The following is a 20546-nucleotide window of genomic DNA, read 5'->3' on the forward strand; positions in this document are numbered from 1 at the left end:
GATTTTTTTAATCAACTTATGGGTTGATAAACTAAAAATTACAAAAATATAATACTGGTAGCACATACTAAGAAATAAAATCATGTTTTGGGCTAAGGTAGGGTTCCATGGCCTTGGCATTATTGATCTTCCATGCTGGTCTCCTGTGCATTACATTTACCACAACTCTGGCCTCTACCCACTAGATTGCAGTAGCACCTACCTCCTAGCTACAACAACAAAAATGTCCTCAGACATTGCCAAAGGTTCCCAGAGGGCCAAAATCACTCCTCATTGAGAAACACTGGGCCAAATGATTTATGTTACAAAAAGTAAAAGACAATAGAAATTTCATCATATTAAAATTTTAAATCTCCTACATTATTTCACTCTGTAGGGCAGAGACCATGCCAGACAGTGAGGACTCCATCCTATTTTTAAAAAGAACTCTGCCAAGTCACTCCAAACTTAAATCTTCTGCAACAACCCATTCCAAAGCTTAACCACAAACTCCATTCATCTGGGTGATTTTGTGTGTGCATTTGCAACAATAGTGATCAGCTGTGGGCTCCTGTGGCACAGGCTGATGCTGTAAAGGGGATTTAAAGGCTTAAAATAGGACTTGACAATCACTATTGAAACACGTGGACTTCAAGCTTTGTAATTACACATTCTATCAAAACATGGCATAAACTGATGATAGCAATAATGTCTCTAAAACGTTTTAACTTTAGAGATAATATATACGTGGTCAAATTATCCCCAACATAATCCAGAGAAAGTTCTCTTTCTTCCACCATCCCTTTATTCAGAATGAGACTAGGCAAATGCTACAGACTAAAATCATAAGGAACTATTTCTATTTTCAAGCGAAAAGACACTGACTGCCACGGTATATTCAAATTATTCTCAGTCAGCATCAGATTCTTTAAGTCACTTCACCAAGAGATTTTCATATGGTTAAATACTGAAATTACAATGACAACTAGTATATAATTCAACAGCTCCACTCTCAGTGGGGAAACTCAGTAAAATATCTTCCCATAAACTTTATTCATTTACTCTTTAAGACAAAACCCTACTCTCTGAAATCTGCTAGCTAATCGGGTTAAGAAGGAAAACCTGGTGCTCTGTGATGGACAAGTGACATTGCAAATTTGACTTCTCATGCAGTCTTTAGGGTTGTTTCTTCAAAATGATCTTTCTTCCTGGTGGGTAATATTGTTTGGGGTCACTAAAACGTTTTCGTAGTTGTTTTCTATTTTGAAATTACACTTTTTGTGCATGTAAGCGTATTTTAAAGATGTCCCTCCCCACGCCATGGAGTTACCTGGGTTTTAAAATGAAATCACTTACTGCAAAATTCTAGAGAATGACAGGAAATGAAAGAAAAAAAATTACAGGAAAGAAGGAAATCAAACATCAAATAGACAGCTTTTTCAGAAGATGGAAATTCCAACATACGAGGAGAGGGCTCCCAACTTTTATTTGTAATCAAAACTTTGCTAGGTTTGCTCATGGGGGTTCCTAGAGAAGTGGAAAATGATGGTGGAGAAGTAAAAATGTTAGCCAAAAGAAATTCTAGTATAATAACAGTTGATATTTCTATAAGTTTTCACTCCAATACCTCTATGTAAGAGGTGGGAGAAGAGGAAATTTGAAAGCCAATCATCTGCTCTTTACTGAAAATGGGCTAAAATGTGAGACAGTTTGTGATTTACACACATGAACTTGGGAGATGAGACAAAAAGGCCAATTCCTTCTCTACCATTGGCCCCTCAGGAATGCATAGGCTAATCGACCATGTGATGCCTCCATCCCTAGGACTAATTAAATATGCACATCCAAGGATATCAGGAGTATAAACTTCTAGAGTCTTTATGGTTGTGAGAGTAGAATGTAAGACCCCTTTTCACTCTGTGAAGCAGTTAAACACAAGAGGAAAGACCACAAAAATCAGAGGAAAAATCGTAAATGTGGACATGAGGAGAACAAAAGGTGCAAACTGGGACAGAAAGAGAAGTGATTCAAGTACCACTTGCACCAGGACTGGCCATGTCCTTTTGCATTGGTAGATTTGAGGTCCAGACATTTTTTTTAACACTAAATCACTGCACAAGGGATTTGAGCCCCATCTGATTTGTACCCCCAAACTAATTCATAACCAAGACTCTTCTGTTTCACTTAATGGTAGACTTAAATTCCTAAGTGGATTCTGGACTGTGGTAATTTTTCAGTCTATAAACAGTCATTTGAGTTGCTTCCTTAGGATAAATAGATTTCTTTTTAGGAGGGATGAGAGTACAGACCATGGACAGAGTGGAAACTTTCAGTAATGACAGACTTAACATCTTATGGCCCAGCACTTTCTACCTGGAGTATAGCAGAGCAGTATCCATGGCAGACTGAGGTATATGGGGGAAAAAAAAAAACAAAACCCAGAAATGTAGAAAAATGGAATCTCTCCTATGTGGAACCCCGTAGTTCCTGTTACTGATGGGAGAACCTGGAAAATACAAAGTCTTTCCTTTGCATGCTCCACGGCAGGTCAAAGTTGACATGGAAATGCCCCTATGTGATGCATACAAGCTACTCCAAAGTCCACTGAGTGGCCCTGTCCTCTGATGAATATCTTAGAAAAGCTCAGAGAACCAAAACAGGAAAAGGAACCACAGCTGAAATCCTGTCACTTGAATAGATTGTGTGTCCTTACCAAAAGAAACTGAGGCTATGATAAGGAAAGCACAGATTGAAATACCATAAACAAGAGGACAATGACAAAGAGGATCTAGAGGGCTTCCAAAGGTAACCTGACTGTCAGGTCTTCATCAGAAAAACATACAACAGTAAGAATAATGGGAATGTGGCGCGACTGCATTTATTTGCAGAGTCTTGTGCACACCCATGAGAAGACAGAGCTGAGGTTTCACACAGGAGCCCTGTTCTCCCCATCCCTGCAAAAGTCCACCTTACCAAACGCTCATGTGGATGCAGGCTGCAGTAGCTGCTAGACTGTGGAATATGAGAAGAATTGCCCAACATTCCTCCGTAGCCAGGCTGACTCATCCCACTGGAGGAGCTCCAAGGGTCACTGCTGTGATGGCCATCTGTAAAGAACAAAGAAAACCATGACTTTTCTGAGGCATTCAGCCTTGCCTTATAGAATAGGGGTTTTTCATATACTTGAAAATGACCGCCTGTTGTGTATTCATCTTGGTGTTGGTTAGCTAATTACATCAGAAGACAGTCATCATTATTTCCCCCCCCCGAGTGGCTCCGCATTATCAAACAAACAGAAACATTTAACAAAGTTACTGCTTTTAGTAAGAGCTCAATTGTAAAAGAGCATGTTTCTACAGCAGCATTACGTTAAGTCGGCAAGGTAATGAATACTGAAGAAACATTTCTTAAAAATCTCTGACCAACACCCCCAACTTTTTTTTTTTTAATAAAAATCAACTACAAAATTAAATTGTTCCTGAACTTTGAGGTAAAAATAAAATACTTGAGACATTATAGAGCTGGCACGTTTACAAGTTTTAAAAGCCTACAATGAAATATGTAAAAAACAAAACAAAACAAAACAAAACAAAACAAAACACAAAACATCTGATTGAAAAGGTTTGATTTTATTTTTGTAACATTCATAATAGAATTGATATTATAATTATGATATGTAGGGAAGAGGACTCTAGGTTATGGTTATTTTTATTGGTATAGAGGTATACAGCTGTCTTCAACCTTTAGTAGCAATTTAAAGAGTACAATCATATCATGAGGTAGATACGATGCTATAGAGAATTTTGAGAACCCCTGGATTTTACAAAATTATAAGTTAAGAAGAGGTTTCAACTAAATGCCGAATGTAGAAGAGAATTAGATGTGTGCAAATTAACTGTGCTCATCATTCAGCGGTAGGGAGAGGGAACATGGGAAGAATAGATGAACTCTAGATAGGGCAGAGTGGTGGGAGGGGAAGGGAGGGGATATGGGGTTAGAAATGATGGTGGAATGTGATGATCATCATTATCCAAAGTACATGTATGAAGACACGAATTGGTGTGAATATACTTTGCATACAACCAGAGATATGAAAAATTGTGCTCTATATGTGTAATAAGAATTGTAATGCATTCCGCTGTTACATATAAATAAAAAAAATAACAAAAAAGAGATTTCAAACTATATGGCAACTATGTGAATATCTTTTACAATGAAATTAATCTTTTGTGAACACCAGATTAAGAATAGTCCTACAGATTCTTTCCATTCCCTGACCTTATACATGGTTTCTATTCTTTCAATAGTTAAACAAAAATTATTAAGTTCTGGATATAGACCAGGAAATCAGTTGGGTACTAAATGGATAGCAGGAACTGGTTCTCAGAAATATGGTTATTTCCCCATAACATTTTATTTAACAAAGGCTTTTAAAAATTTAGGTAATAGGCAAGTTAAATCTGATAATGTATTTCATGAAGCTGATTTTCACTGAGTGTTTAAACCCAGAAGTTTGAATCTCAGGATGGGACTAGTTTCAGAACAGACAGGAAGAGATGGTAGATTTCTTTCTTCAAGAACCAAGAAGCAAAATCCTGTCTGTGATTTTGACAACTTTTAGAGTTTTAATGAGGAGATGGAAATTAAAGTTAAAAATAAAGAGGCCACAGTAGTAAGTTTAAAATATGCCTTAGACAATCTCCGAATATCTTTTGCCTTAATTGCATAATTTTAACCACTAAATTCTCAGGGTACCACTGCATCCCTCTATTGAAGGAAGCTGGTATGAGACAGGATCATGATGCCACCGTTCCTGATTTGTCATATAAAACACAGGAATTTTAAGAAGTTATCATTCAATGTGCTTTAGACGGAGTCCTCAGATTACAGAAGTTTAAATGTCACCGTAAATTCAAATATGAAGTTGAAGACCACTAACATTTTAAATAGAAGGCACATTTGACAAATAAATTGAGAATATATGTCATTGAATAAGAGCCTTTTGAAACATTCTGACAGTGTGATGCATGGGGGGCAGTACATTCAGGATTGTTAACGCAGAATGTTCTACTCAGTGCAGACTTATATAAATACACATTTTACATAAATTATGCTTTTCACAGTAAATTAATATTTATCACATCCCATGATCTTGGCATAATGTTGTTTTGAAGAATAGAATTAGATGCGTGCAAATTAATTGTGCTCATCATAAATGTCAACTCAGTTTTTTGTTGTTGTTTTTTCTGGGGGGTGTTCATATGCAGAAGAACAAATTTGTTCCCCACATTTTGTGTGGGTTGCTACGAAAAGGCACCTCCTGTTTCGATCTACCTGGACTCCCCTACAACATGCATAGTTCAAGCAAGGCAGATCAAAGAAATCTGTCACTTTCCTCAATGAAAATCTACTTGGAGTGATGAATCCCTAAGTTGACACCTGTGAGCACCTGTAGCTCAATTTCTCCCATGCTTACAGAGAGGGGAGCTGATCAGAGGCAGCTGCTATTTGTAGCTAAAAGTGGTAAGCCCTTTGTCATGACCAACCTGCTGTGCCTCTTTGAGAGTTTCATCTAGGATGGATCTTGAAGATCAAGGATCCTCATGAACATGAGAATCCATTATGTGTGGAGCAAATTCTCTCTATTCCCAAGAGACCCATTTCATTCAATTTTATAGATTTTCCATGGAATCTCACATGTGAACTGGCAATCTAAGAAAGCGAACACTCTGAAGGGAAAGAAGATAAGTCCCCTTTCATCAGGAAGACTTTGAGAGTGCTCACTGTTATCAATGTGTGAGATATCATGCTGTTCCCCTGGAACTTTCTGCTCCAACTACGTTCTTTTCCTGTGACTTGGCACTTCTTGGAGTAGCATAAAGAGGGAAGTCCCGTGGCACTTCAGCAAGACACACTCTAAATGAAGTGCTCCTACCCAGGCAAAAAAAGTTAAGTTTCTGCATACAGGGCTGCTTGGTAAACTCTATATCTAAATTCAGGGTAAGTTGGCAACAAGATCATTACATTTTTTTTTTTTTTAAGATCATTACATTTTGAAAATAAGTATCACGGGCAAAATCAGGGATGGAGCCCTGAGCTGCATCCTCTGAACCGTCCATTCTTAAGAGTAGCTGCTGTCACATTTTAACCACCTTAGTCTTTCCAAGGCAGCAGAAACAAGCTGTTCTACAGGGGCAATAAATATACTCTGTGGGACACAACACCCATCTGCTTTTCATTAAATAGACTGGACAAGTAGAAGAACAAATATGGTTTATTGACCATGAAGCTACATTTTTCTGCATTTGTTGTCTGGCTCCTCAAAAGTTGGGCCTTTCACCCAAAATGAGTTAGCATGTTGGGACTGAGTTTTCGCCATGTACTATTCCAACCTTTAGACAGGACCACTTCACCTTAAGTGTTCATATCACCTTTAAATGGAATTAAAAGGTGGTTGAAATATTCCTAGGATTAACCCTGACTAAATGCAGGATGCTCAAAACAGAGACTAAGCTGAAACACTTTGAACTACACAACGGGCGTGGGGATGGTGAAAATGCTGAAATGGTCCATCTTGTAATTCCAACGGCAGCCTCAGCGCTGAGTGAGGCAGACTCCCTTCACCTCCACTCATTATTGCTCAAGAAGTTACAGCCTCAAAGAAAAAAGTCTTAGAAATAAGTTTTGGTTCATTAATTCATTTTGAAGTAATTCAGTCCTAAGAAGTTCCATTTGCCTCCCCACTTGTCTGTGTTCTGTTTTGTCCCATTCACTACATCTGAAAACCCTGTGGATTCCCCTGGGATGCAGAAATGCCTTACCTTGCATGAAGAAGGAGCTAGGGAAAGTGCTGGCTGCTGGCTTTGAGGAAGGGTAGCCTGGCGAGTCCCTATTGTAGTCGGCAGTGCTTGCTGATGGAGCATAGACCTGAGGAAGGAGAACCAAATGAATGTTGCTTTCTGCATTGACCAAAGCATCTCCACATCCACTGTTTGGTAAGAAGCAGGCTCAAAATGCTAATTTCTGACCTTATCCAGTCTAAGACCGATCAAAACCCCAGAAAAGCTGCCCCTTTCAAATATAGGAGGCAGTGGGGAATGTTCAGTAAATTTGTGTGAACAGAAAATAACCAGGAATGAGATTTTCCAGTCCCAGACCACAATAGTGTCAACCATGTGGAGCTGTAAACATACTATGTAAGACCCCTGGGGTAGTCCTGAGTCTAAGCATCTCTGCTTTTTAAACACAGATGGCCCATGAGCACATGAAAGGTAAAAACAGAAAGATATGCACCCAGTCCAGCTTCTCTGAAAAGACAGAGTACAACTTTCAATTAAAAATTTCACTGGGGGAGGGGGGATAGAGGTAGGGAGGGGGAGGGACACAAATGAAGCATCCGGACCACAGAAAGCGATAAATCTATCTTGGACTATTAAATTCCCATAGTGTCAGCTTTTTTGCAGAGATGCATGAAAAAGGCCATTTTTTAAAAGCCTGGATCTAGACAAGACCACCAACAATCTGAGTGTACACAGGAAGAAGGGGGCCTCTTCCTTAGTGCTTATTGTATTTGTGTGAACCATAAACTTTAAAAGTGAGCCAAAAATCTCATTTACTTCCATTCGTTTACTAATACTCAGGAGACTTGGGGAACTAGTTTTTATAAAAATAGCCTGTGTGTATTTTCTTGTTTATGTTTCTTTCAAACAGGACACCATATTAGAAGAGCGTTAATTCATAAGGTATAGTTTAACTATCAACTGGTTTTCCTTGCCTTTCTTTGCTCTCTCTCTCTCCTCTCCCCCTGCCCTCTTTCTCTCTGTGTGTGTTTACTTATTTATTTTTAATCCCCATTTTCTTTCGCTCTCAAAGTTTCTCTCTCCAGATGGTCGGAATGACTGAAACACTGTCATCCTCCTGATGAAAATGGATACCTTCCTGCCTCCATTTTGAAGCAGACAGTGGCTCACAAAATTGGCACTGAGCCTACAGTGACAGTGGTAGGTCACAGCGAAAGAAAAAGGAATTCACCAATAAAAAGGCAACTGCAGGGTTACCAAAAAATAATTCCTGTGTCTTTTTTACAGTACACACGGAATAAACACCCAAAGAAAAATTATATAATTGCTCTCAGAACGCCATGAATCACAAACTAAGCATTAATACAGGGTTTAGAGTTTCACAAAGGGTAGGACCATAGAGACAGATGTGGGAAAATATGCACATACAACCATACATCAAATAAATGCTACAGGCCCCACAGTGTCCTTGAAAATTGGGAGGTCCTAGAGATTAAACAAAACAAAAATAAACCGGAGAGAGCCACTCACCCTTTAGAAAACAAGGATTTTTTCCCCCTAAATCATAGAGGGATTTAAGCACCGTATTTCATAAGATTTTATTTTATAATTTTCTTCCCATTCTAAATGTAAAAATAGCAATTCGCTTTTATTTCCACAGTGATCACAATAAGGGGAAAAACATTTTTCAAGTGTCTTTAAGAAACAAAGACTAAAATGTAGGGCAGGAATCCAAAAACAAATCAACAACCTAAGTTCTGTCAAGTCAGTCCCAGTATTTTCTGGAGAACAACATGACTGACTTACAGCAGTTTGGGAAGTATGACTACATGTATTTAGAGGTCTTGAGAGAAGGCTCAAAGATGAAAGAAATATCGCCTTCTAGGAAAAGGGCGAACTGAAAATTAAATCATCTCACTCTAAAGCCAGAATGAGCAGAATCTCACTATGACTATCAACCTGCTATTATCCCGACACACATTTGGCCAACGAGGTCTAACACAAGCTAAATGCACCACACATGATTCCCAAAATTTCAGGAATCATTATATATTTACTACAAAACTGAAAATAAACTCTTATACTATTAAAAGTTACCTTATATTTTAAAACGATATAAAATAATTCTTTTAACATACAGTTTAACCTTAATGAAAAATTATACTACATTTTCCTTCAGTATTATTAGGCAAACACTTTTTGCTGACACCTAATAAGGTTCAACTAACTTTTCCAATTTTGGTAGAATTGCTTGACATTTTGGGGATGGATGAATGGATGGAAGGAAGGAAGAAAAGAAGGAAGGAAGATGTGTCATTAATTTTAGTCATTTAAAAAGAGTCTACTTTGACTATAAATTATGATCAAGCTCAAATATCTAAGGATAAGAGCACTTATCCCAAATTCATAAATACTGCCTGAGTGGAAAGAATAGCTAAGTGGTGGAAAAGGTTAGCATACACAGCATGATGCAGTTTCTGGTTTACTGGCATCGCAGCCAGCTGAAGACTTTTTAGATCACATGGATTAAGGTTGTTATAGAGGAAATGGACCTTTGTTTATCATTTCTTAATGTGCACTTTGTGCATAACTGATTTCTTTAACAATAATTTACAGGTCAGGTAATGTTATTGCTTTTGCCTTCATAGATTTCATCTTTATACCTAAACATTTATTTCTAAGGTAAGCTCTATTTTTATTTATAAAGATAAACATTGCATAGAACTATAATTTTTTTTTGAAAGTAAACAGAACCAATGAATTTACTTATTCGAATGTCTATTTTAAACTTCAGAAAACTCCATAGTGGAATTGTCGAAGCAACTTGCTCAAGATGAGCAACTTGCTAAAAGTACATCACTATCTACTGGTCTTTATTTTCCATTATTTGATGGGTACTTTCTTTCAAGTTGGTGGCAGAGATAAAAATGATATTTAAGTAAACACAGAGATTATAATGTTCATACTTCGGCCTATCTTTAATCTTTTAATTTTTAATAACCAGGATAACCAGTGAGCTGCTTTATTATTTCCTACTTCATTCAATGATTTTGCCAATTTCTCAAACAAAAGACTTCAAAGCAGAGCTTTCAATAAAGTTTTTAATAGTGATATTAAATTTAGTAAGAAAAGCTCAGATCTATCTGGTTCTCATTATTATTCTGCTGGGTTTATACACAGATTACCAAACAATTGGCATTGTTTTCAATACCTAATATCAGAAAATCAGTCCAATTTGAAATTAAATATAAATCCCAACTCTAGTTCCACATGTTGAAATGACCCCGTGATGAAAAGTGAGAAAACCCCAAACTTCTCTTCCAGCAAGGTGGCTCAGTTCAAGGTGACAACTGGCCTTCAGACTCTTCCTACAAGAGTAACCGAAGAAGTGTGAAATTTTGTTGCCCAATTGGAAATGGGCTATGTCGGCCAAAGCTCACTGGGCATAGCTCTTTTGATGAATTATTTGTTCAGTCAAAGCCTCGTGGAAAACTAACTGCACAGGGCACTTCATTTTAAATGGTAGCACCGTTGTCTTTCCTCTTATGATCCTGGATTTAAAACAAAATTGTATGTATACAGAAATGGTGAACTTAACAAAGTTCTCTAGAGAACACTAAACCTTGAACTGATAGAGGTAAAACAAAAACATCTTCCCTTGACAGATTAAATTTTTTGCTGTCATTTGGCAAATACTGTCATGGTGCAGTAGCCGTACCATTCCACATTCCTAACTCTTCCTACCCCAGTCATCAGAGATGTGGTAAGTTCTTCCAAAGAGAACTTCAGTCTATTAGAAAAGTAGAGAATCAAGCAGGCACATGAACCGTGAAGGAGTGTGTCTCCTGCCCCTTCCCCTCCACAATTATAATGATCTTGACCTCTCAGTCTCATTTATGGAGATTTAAAAATAAAATGGTTGACATCTGTTTAGGGCACTTGGGGGAAGAGCTTTTGTGGTAGACGTTGCACATACATTATTTCTAATCTTCATAGAAACCACACAAGCTGACATTTTTAATAGAGTTGTTTCTAATTTACAAGGCAGAGAAGTGAAATAAACCACCCTGGGTTAGACTGTGAGTTCTACCACTTATTAGGAAGGTGACCTTGGACCTGTTGCTTTTAACGTCTCTGGTCTTCAGATGTCTACCTGTAAAATGGGGACAACAATGTCTGCTAGGCAAAGATCTTGTAAGAATTAAATGGTGGAATATATAAAGCAACTCAGATGGTTCTAGAATGGTACCTGGCACGTACTAAGCATGCAACAAACATGAGGCACTACTGTTAAGGTCATGCTACTGTTTTTTATTAATTGGACAAATGTGACCCAGGAAGTTCATTAAGAATCTTTCAGATGACATTGCAGGAGATTTGATCTGGCCATCAAAACCTATTTTTTTTTCTATTATAAAACAATTCCTTGCTCTTCAAAGGCAAACAAGATAGTCTTAAAAATCAACATGAAGAGATACTTTTTTTTTTGTATTTTATAAAAATAAAGCAAAGTGTCATAAGGAATGTCAATGGTGAAATCAAGTTTGTTTTAAGTAACCCCCTTCCTAAAGGGGAAACTGTATTCTGAGGGATAGGGTGAAGGGGCTTCAGACCACGGATCATGAGGAGTGTCATTAGGAGGGACTGGGTGATGATGACCATGGAATTCTACAGTGAATCTTACCATTCTTTAACATAACTACCCCCTGGAGATTCTGCAAGTACCATCTGAATATAATTTCCAGGAGAATTGGAATAACTGAAACATTGCAATCGAGGCATTCAGACCCTTGCAGAGAGTTACTAAGTAGAAAATAGTAAAGCAGAGTACACTCTACAGTGATTTTTTAGAATATGAGGAGTGTCATTCTGTGTCATTCTTTTCAGGAAGAAGCAAGGATGGCTCCAAGGCAGTGATACCTCTACATTTAGAAAAGTTGGGATGAACACCAACTGTTCTATGTGACCATATTAAAGCTATATTGCAGGCTGACCCACATAGCAAAGGGCAGATATACTTGAAGAGTTAGCCTCCAGACAGAGGATAAAAGATTCAGCAAGACAGTAGAAATTACCCAGTTCTGGATTCACAACAACTGGGTTCAAATTCCACCTGCCACAATTCATTGTGAGGATCTAACACAGCAATTTATTTCCCACAGCCTCAGTTTCCTCATTTGTCAAATGGTCAATAAACAGTACTATTACTTATATCTTATAAGGTTTACCCATTGCTAATAATTATTTTTAACAAAGCAGAATATATCCAATAAACTTAGTAATCTGTGGTTATATGAATTAAACTTAAGGAAAATGAAACTAATTTAAACATTCAGGCCCTCAGTTACTGGCTGTGTTTCAACTGCTCAACAGCCACATGCAGCCAGTGGTTGCCATACTGGACATTAGTAGAGAATGCCACCACCATCTTAACAAGTTCAAATAGACAGCTCTAGTAGAGAGTCTCTGAGGAGTCACTGGGCATGTTTGCAGTCCACTGTCAGAATAGATATTGCAATAATACCAGCTCACTTAAGACTTGTCTTTTTGGCTAGGAAAGTAGAAACTTTGCAGGTGGGCCAACTGGACAGGAAAATTCTAGGTATCTCTAGGATCTGGCACACAACTGGTGTGCAACAATTATGGATTTTAAGGAACAACAGGATATTGAGTCTTTGTTTTATTTATTATTTTTAGAGTCACGTCTACTATTGTCTATTTCTTATTATAACCATCTGTTTAAATGCTTGCAAGTTGTGCCAAGTGATACACCACGGGAGAATATCTGTGACCCCAACTATGTAGCACAGAAAACTAAGAACTCTGGACCTGAAACTCCATCCTTGGCTCCTACTAGTCCTACAGGGAATTACAGTTAGACAAGTTATGGCTTTTTTGAGACAAAAAGAGTTGAACAGATTTTTAACATTTTCCGGTGTGTTTTCACATTATCAGTAATTTGGTCCCTCTATTTCATACTTTCTCTTTATTTGTACTAAATTTTTTTCTTCTTATTAATTCTGTAAATCAGTTCTTTAAAGATACTCCTTCCTCTTTACATGCTACTTCTACATCTGCCTCCCTCTGTCCTGTCTCCTGGACTCCAAAGTAAAACAAGTTCAACCTCATTTTGTAAAGGAATAAAGTTAGAGGATTCACCCAGGAGCATGTACAGAGTACAGGCTCCTGACTCCTCAATATAAAGATTTCCAATGGTCAGCAAAATGTCAAGAAAGGGGAATAAAAAGAATTCAAGTTGCACAGTTGAATAGAAAGGTGTAAAGGCAGTTAATGATGTTCTAAGGCATATACCAGTCCGAGAATGCAAAAACCCAAAAGTAAAATCAAATTCAAGCAATAAAGATCAATCACCTAATATATTCTCAGCATACATTATCAAGTCAAGGAATATTAATTAATTAAAGGAAGATTCTTCCTCTACTTCCCAGGGATTGTTAAAACCAATCTGCATCATCATCACATAAACAGAAACTAGGGAGATAACGCAAGTGCATGCAGTATGTTGACAAACAGATATTTATCATAAATGGCAAATTTTCATAGGTGTAAGCAGCTTAAATTGTAATGTTTTTATTTCTAGTTAAACCACTTGGAGCTTTTAGAGGTATTATCAAACAGTACTAAGTGCCCTAAAACAATAAGAAGAATATTGCTCCCCAAACTCTGTTTAGGGGAAGTCTAGGGGGAAAAAAAAAGAATATTTCACAACTATCTAAACGTGTAAAATATACATTCATCATGTTCATGTTCATACATTACACCTACTAATTGAGCAAAATTCTTCAATTTACCAGGTTGTATCACAAAAATATATGAATAAGAGGATGCATATGATCCCCCATATAATTTCCTGCACGTATTAATATATTTAGAACACAAATCACTGCAAACAATCATCCATACGCCGCATCACAAGAAACAGAATTTTGCCCCCTTCCAAATATCAGTTCATAATCCATTCATGAGTAAATAAAACCTACAGTGAATTGCTGTCAAGAGTTTTCCCCCCTTCTTATCCACCAAATTTCTTTTCATGTTAAGAAGTAGGAAAATTGTAAAATTTGGATTGCCTTCTTTTGTATCTTTATTGATCAAATGACAAAAATGAAAGAAGTCAAGAGGGTCCCAAAGAAGGCGGCAAGAGGGAAGAGAAGTGGGGACCCCAGAGATCCACAGATCACAGATGGACAGACGGCAGCCTGGGGCTCCTCTACCCGTGCACTTGGCCTCTGCAAACCGAGATGGGAAAGAAAGGCCTGGCGCTGGAGCATTCTGGCGCAAAGCTCACCAGGAGCTGCAGGAAAACCTGGCATTCTTCGTGGTCAGCTATCTCTTGTTCTTTCTCCTTTTCAAATGCAAAGGCCAAGGTATCCTTCCTATTTTTTTTTTTAAATATAGGTATTTATTGTGACTTTTTCTAATTTCTAAATTGGAGTTCAAACTCTAAATAAAAATGAGTGGGGTGTAGCTTTGTACATATATAGAAATTCACAAGGAAGGGGGAAAAAAGACCCTGCTTCAACTGAAAAGACAAACTTAAGACCAAGTACTGCTAACTAATATAATGATAATATTGCATGTTGGTAGTGGCCCATTATATTGGAAGTATTTTCAAGGTGTTATCCCTGAGGCAGCAAAATGACCAGGAGAAATTCAGTAGGCTTGTCCCACTATACTTAAGAGTTACAGACATATTATCTCATTGAATTTCTACAGCCATCCCCAGTGAGGTATGTAGGAAAACAAAAGCTTAGCATGCTCCACAACATCAAAAGGACCTGTCCCAATGCCTATCATGCCCCAGTTCAGAGATGGCAGGACAAAATGATGACAATAATAAGAATAGCTAATATTTCATTTATGATATGCCCAACACTGTCCTTGCCAAATTGTAACATACATGAATTTTGACTTTACATTTTGTTTCATTATCATCCCAATTCTACAGCTAAGAAATATGAGGCACAGAAAGATGAGGTAACAACTTAGGTGCTCAAAGTCACACAGCTAATAAAGTGGCAGAGTTGAGATGCAAGACCATGTCCTCTTGTTTCAGAACTTGACCTTTTAACTGCTACAACAGCATCTTAAGAATTGTCTCCAGGTTGCTTGTTTATGGACTCCTACCCCAACCTAGCTTTGCAGAGTCCTAGGTCCCACTGAGCAGCCAAGGTCCTGGCCATTTGGCAGCCAAGGGCAAGTAAAGGAGAAGGCGGTTTTGACCAAAGAGAAGAACACAAGATGATCTTGGTAAGAACAGCACAGTGTAGTCTGCCACAAGAAGCAGAATCATTCATCTGTCTTCCAGACATAAAGTTGTACAAAAAAGAAGTATTAATACATTTGGTTAATAGTCCCAGAGACAAAGAGGCTAAGTAATGTGCTGAGAGCTGCAGTGGGGTTTTGTGGTGAAACCAGACTCATGACAAAACACCAGAACACCAGGCTGACTAAAAACCATCATATTATTATCTGAAGTATTAAAGTGAAGTGTGAACGTAGCCTTGTCTATGTACTAGCCTCTGGCTCCAAATGCTTTTTATTTTTACACCTGCATTTCTCTTGCTCTTGGCACTAAGTGAGCAGACACTGTGTGTTTGCTATTATATTCAACTGGTATATCACAGGAATGCCCACTGCCAACATCATGAGTACCTTGGCCCTAGCTGAAAGTGCCTTAAACTGATTAAGTTACACCTGGCTAGAGATCTCTTGAAACACTTAATTGCACAAAATTGGGTCCAGGTGAATTCTGACTTCTCCCTGGTTCCATTCCTTACATTACTTATTCCCAGGGGAGCTGGCTTCATCACCAGGCTCAGGATTGGCAGAGATAAGGGACTGTGGATGCTAAGCACATCACAACTCTTTAATATGTTCTAAACACCTAACGAAGTTGTTTCCCAACTTCTATTTATTGAATGCTCATCAGAAATTAAAGGAAACATCGAGAAGAACCTGATGTGTTATTTCTATTAGTTATTGCAAATCTTAAACACATATAATTATTTATATCTCTATTTACACTTACAGATCAAATTCATGGCTTTCAAATATGTCTAATAGATGATTTCCCATTGCAATGCTTTTTTTTTTTTCCCACCCTTGGCAGCTCATCGTTAGCTGTGTTTACAGGACAATTACTGTTGCATTAGGAGGTACTGGAACATCAAAATTGTGTTGGTTGTATCTGCAATAAATAGCTTTATGACCTCGGAAGACACCTGTTCTATCGATTCAAAGAGGGCAGCGAAGTCTTCCTGCTGAAAAGACAATTTCTATGTCTCTACCATAAAGAGAGGAATCGACTTGAAGTTCACTCCCATGTTGATTATCCAGTGAACAAGAAGAGGGCCTGCTAAGGCTCGCTACTCTCAGAAACAATAAGGTTAAAAAGATGGTGAAAAAAAAAGTGCAGGTGTGCTTGGGCATATGTGCATGTAGGGCCCAGCACGGAGCAGGCTCAGTTACTGAGTGCATGCAAGCATGACTGAGCAAAGAGCACGCGCAAGGTGCATGGCAGAGTGAGGACAACATCATAACTACGTGAGACAGATAAGCATTTGTTTGTTCTGCCAAAATAGATTTTACAGCACTTCACTTCTCTACGTGTTCAGGGTTGAGCTTTCCTTAGAAGACGGAGGCAATTATCCAGAATGGACCACCTATAAGAATTCCAAGTGTACCATTCTCCAACCCTTTTCCCTTGGTGCCCAAGTCCCTAGGTTGATGGCTGAAGGCTAGGGCTGACAGCCCCACTGCACATTAACAGGCGAATTTTGCAAAAGGGTTATAAGCTCAAATAAGTTTGGGCACCATGGGGTAAAAAAAACAAAAATGAATTCCACTGCTGCAGACCTCAGTCAAGGTACATGACTATGCAAACCTGAACAATTTTCCATGGCCAACAAGCCACTTTACAAAACACTTGACCGCTCCCCCATCTTTGGGAAGTGTTGTCAGGGTTTGTTGGCAGCCACTGCACTGCAATGCAACCAGGCTCAGATGTCCTCCCAAAAATGAGCTTTCAGAAACAATGAGAGGAAAGTGCAGAAGGTGAGGGAACCCGACAGTGTTACAGAAGGGAAACAGTGCAAAAGAAAGATGCTAATTACTCTCTAGCTTGACCTTGTGCAATCCTAGATGTACTATTTCTATTTCTCCCATCCCAAGAGTCCTCACTATTGTGTGTGTAGAGCAGGCACAAACAGCCAGAGCCATCATTCCTAGGCGCCCATTCCTTCCCCAGAAGCAAGAGGCATCCTGAAGAAAGTTGTGCAGAAAGTCCCTTTAGAGAAGAGACCAAAGAAGGAAAAATCATTGTGTACATATGCAAGAATGTAATGACAAATCCCACTATTACGCATAATTATATCATACCAATAAAAACATACAAAAGAGAAAGCACGGTGAGCCCAAGATTCTAAGAAATATTGAAAAGACATGAACACTGGAACAAACTAGTCATAAAAGTGGCTCTGCTCTCTACATTCTTGGACCTTACTGAATAAAACGAAATTTGAAGCTAGTGGTGCACATCTGTAATCCCAGAGGCTCAGAAGCTGAGGCAGAAGAACCTTGAGTTCAAGGCCAGCCTCAGCAACTTAGAGAGGCCCTAAACAACTCAGTGAGACCCTGTCTCTAAGTAAAATATAAAAAAAAAGGTGGGGATGTGGCTCGATGACTAAGTGCCCCTGATACCAAAAACAAAACAAAACAAAACACAAAAACAAAAAAATGAAATGTGATAAAGTTCTATGACTGATCAATATAAAGGGCTAAATCACAAAGACTTATTTTTTTAAAAAATATCACTTTGAGGTAGTTACCTATCCAAGTAGTCAACCATCCCACCCACCTTGTACGTTAAGAAAAATGAGATGGGAGAGGGTCAAGTTCTTCCTTTCCCAATAGTCACAGGGCTGGAATGAGGCGAGGGGTGGGGTTGCATTCTAGGTCTTTTCACTCCAAACCCCAAGTCAGAAGTGTCACTGCTTGACGGAAATATCTTTCCAAGTCACCTGCAGCCTAAGGAATGTGGAGTTCAACTTTTCATATCAGCAAATGGTATTTGCCGATGCTAAGTTATAAATGAACTCAATCCTGTTCTATAAAGCACCAGACTTAACTCTGGGTGCTTCAGACAGATGCCTTCCTCTTCTGCTTACCAAGAAAGTTGTTATGAACAGTGAGTTTCCAATCTGGTGAAGTTCTGAACAGGAATCTCTGCCATGGCATGCTGCAAAATTATTGCCCCATCTCCCCTTTCAGAAAGCTGAAAAAAGTATGAATTATCTTTTTTCTGTCAAAACATATGGCCCTAAGTACTTTCAACTGAAAACAAAAGCATGAAATAATTACCAAATGTATGACTCTGTGGCACAGATTGAAATGGAAAAAAAAATAGTAAGTATGCAAATTGTCAACATCTATGTCCAATCTCTGCTTGTTGCCCAACCAAATGCCCATTCCTTCTCCTATGTCCACAGAAACTTCTAGGTAAAATCAACCAGCAATATTTCACTGATCTAACTCATAACAGAGCTTCCAGCTAGCTCAAGGCCAGGTGCCTTAGCACATTTTTATTAAAAAAAAAAAAAAAAAAAAAAACAAGGGCAGAGAGATTTAAATTGTACAATAAGCAAAACAAAATGTATGAATGTGAGGAGTATATTGTATAAATGGTACATGCAAATGACATGGAAAGGGAATTATCCCATTAGGATAGGGTTATTAAAATTTTTTTCTTAAAGGACAGGAATTGATTAAGAAAGGCAATAATATTTCTGAAATGAGACTATGCAACAGAAGAAAAAGGATCAACAATAATGCGTTAGCTCATGTCTTCAAACACATTTAAATTATAATTGACTTTTTCTAATATTTAAGTTTCAGGCATTTTCTTCATTTGATCTGTTTTCTTAACCTTAAAGATATAAGGATTGACTACTAGCTACATTAAATATTTTCCCGGAATAAGGAAGGTATAAATAAATGTCAATCACAATTTCTCGAACAATTAAAAAATGATGCTAAGAATGTCTCTTTGATTTTGTTCTAAGAAATGGAACTTTTGATAAGTGACTACTTTATTCAAAATTTTTCAGTTTTCAAAACAGAAATGTAAATCCAGATGACTGCTTAATAGGAAGAGAAGGGAAACAGTTTAAAATCTCAAAATTGATGATATTATTAAGAAAATGTTTTTTACAACAAGAGAAACATAGCAGTTTCACATGATAAAAGACTTAGGACAAATTCTGCCCCCCCCTTCTTTGATAAACTAGTATCTAGAGATAACTTTGGAGAAATATGCAGAGGGGTTAAAACAAACAAGGGTATTTCCTGTTTTCTTTTTCCTGTTGGAAAAAAAAAATCTCTTTAAACAGAAAGTCCTTTCTTTATATTAGAAAATGTCAGGTCCTCTGTCATTTGCTAATCAACAGATGACAGAAAGAAATGGATGTATATGTTTGCATATACTATGCATAAACATGTTTGTGTGTATAACATTAACATTAAAGGTTGAGAAAACACAGTGGCTGGGAGATAGGAGAGAGCTGCTTAGTGGGAAGGAAGTTTCCCTTCGGGTGCTGAACATGTTTTGGAATCAGACAGATGTGGTGGTAGTTGCTCAACACTGCAAGTGTACCAAACGCCACTGAACTGTTCACTTCATAATGGTGAATTTTATATTATTTAAATTTCACCTCCACTAAACAAAACAAAGTAACATATAGTAGGAACCTCACAATGTAGTTGCTGTGCCTAACAAGAAACACCAGTGAGACCCAATTTATAGAGAACAGCATCCCAGGAGTGGGAGGGCAGATGATGGGCCATATTTCTCAAGCGGTAGAACTTGTCATCATTGCTAGATGGAAATTGAGGTAAATAATGTAGCTATTGTTAGGAGTTGAGGCTGAAATATAAACTGCCTTCACCACAGTTACTCATGTTTTCTTTGTTAGCCAACTCGATGTTCTTCATTCTACCAAGAAAATGAACCTATGATGTTCCTCATTGCCGAAATGTCTTACAGGGCTCAACAGCTATGGATAATGGTCCCTAATGGACTCTTTAAAGAATAAGAAACTACAGTTCTGTATTTGATGCTACCACTTATGACCTGATCCTAGACAGGTTGTTTAGCCTTTTTCTCAACCACATGCTATTCATTGGGAAAACATAGGATCACAGCCTATGCCACGACAAGAAGATGATATGCTGAGAAAACACCTTTAAAGGTAGGTCTTTCATTTGCACAGCGTGTCCAGCACCCTAATGATGCTGAAAATAACATTTCATGGTGATGTGTCTTGACTTGCTTTAACAGAAAACTTCCGGATATGTAGATAACCTATTTAGCTCTGTTCTCCCTCAAGTCCAAAAAGGAATGTGTACTTGTCGTATAATGTTGAGAAGAAATATGGTCCAAAGAACTTTCAGAAAAAGATGAATTCAATTAGTCTTAATGGAATGTATTTCATTTGCTAAGCTTTCTCAAAACTTTATTTTAAAAGTTCATATCTTTTATGAATTATACAGGTCTTATCCCCCATAGACCACAACAGTCTCCTTAGGGGCAGAAGTTGTGGCTTAGAGTATGTCCAATGGAATGGCCCGCCCACACACAGTAGGTAGCCAATCAAAATTTATTAAATGAATATAGGAAGCAACCAAAGTAAAAAAGAACCAATCATTTCCTTCACTTACAAAGTTTATGCAGCAGATTTTTAGTTCTGA

General features: G+C 37.9%; 1 protein-coding gene across 22 annotated transcripts in view; it reads right to left on the bottom strand.

The window, feature by feature from the left end:
- The window catches only part of Tcf4 (transcription factor 4), a 347226-nt gene that overhangs the window by 49295 nt on the left and 277385 nt on the right, over positions 1 to 20546 (bottom strand). For all 22 annotated transcript variants that reach the window (XM_046419428.2, XM_046419435.2, XM_058571344.1 and 19 more), the window contains 2 exons: positions 6801 to 6906; positions 2953 to 3086 (listed from right to left, as the gene is read on the bottom strand). In XM_046419428.2, the coding sequence (XP_046275384.1) occupies positions 2953 to 3086; positions 6801 to 6906 (240 nt within the window). The remainder of the gene's footprint in view (positions 1 to 2952; positions 3087 to 6800; positions 6907 to 20546) is intronic.

This window comes from Marmota monax, unplaced genomic scaffold, assembly GCF_021218885.2.
Source record: "Marmota monax isolate L192 unplaced genomic scaffold, Marmota_monax_Labrador192_F-V1.1 WCK01_AAM20220418_F8-fsc00088, whole genome shotgun sequence".
Classification (NCBI taxonomy): domain Eukaryota; kingdom Metazoa; phylum Chordata; class Mammalia; order Rodentia; family Sciuridae; genus Marmota; species Marmota monax.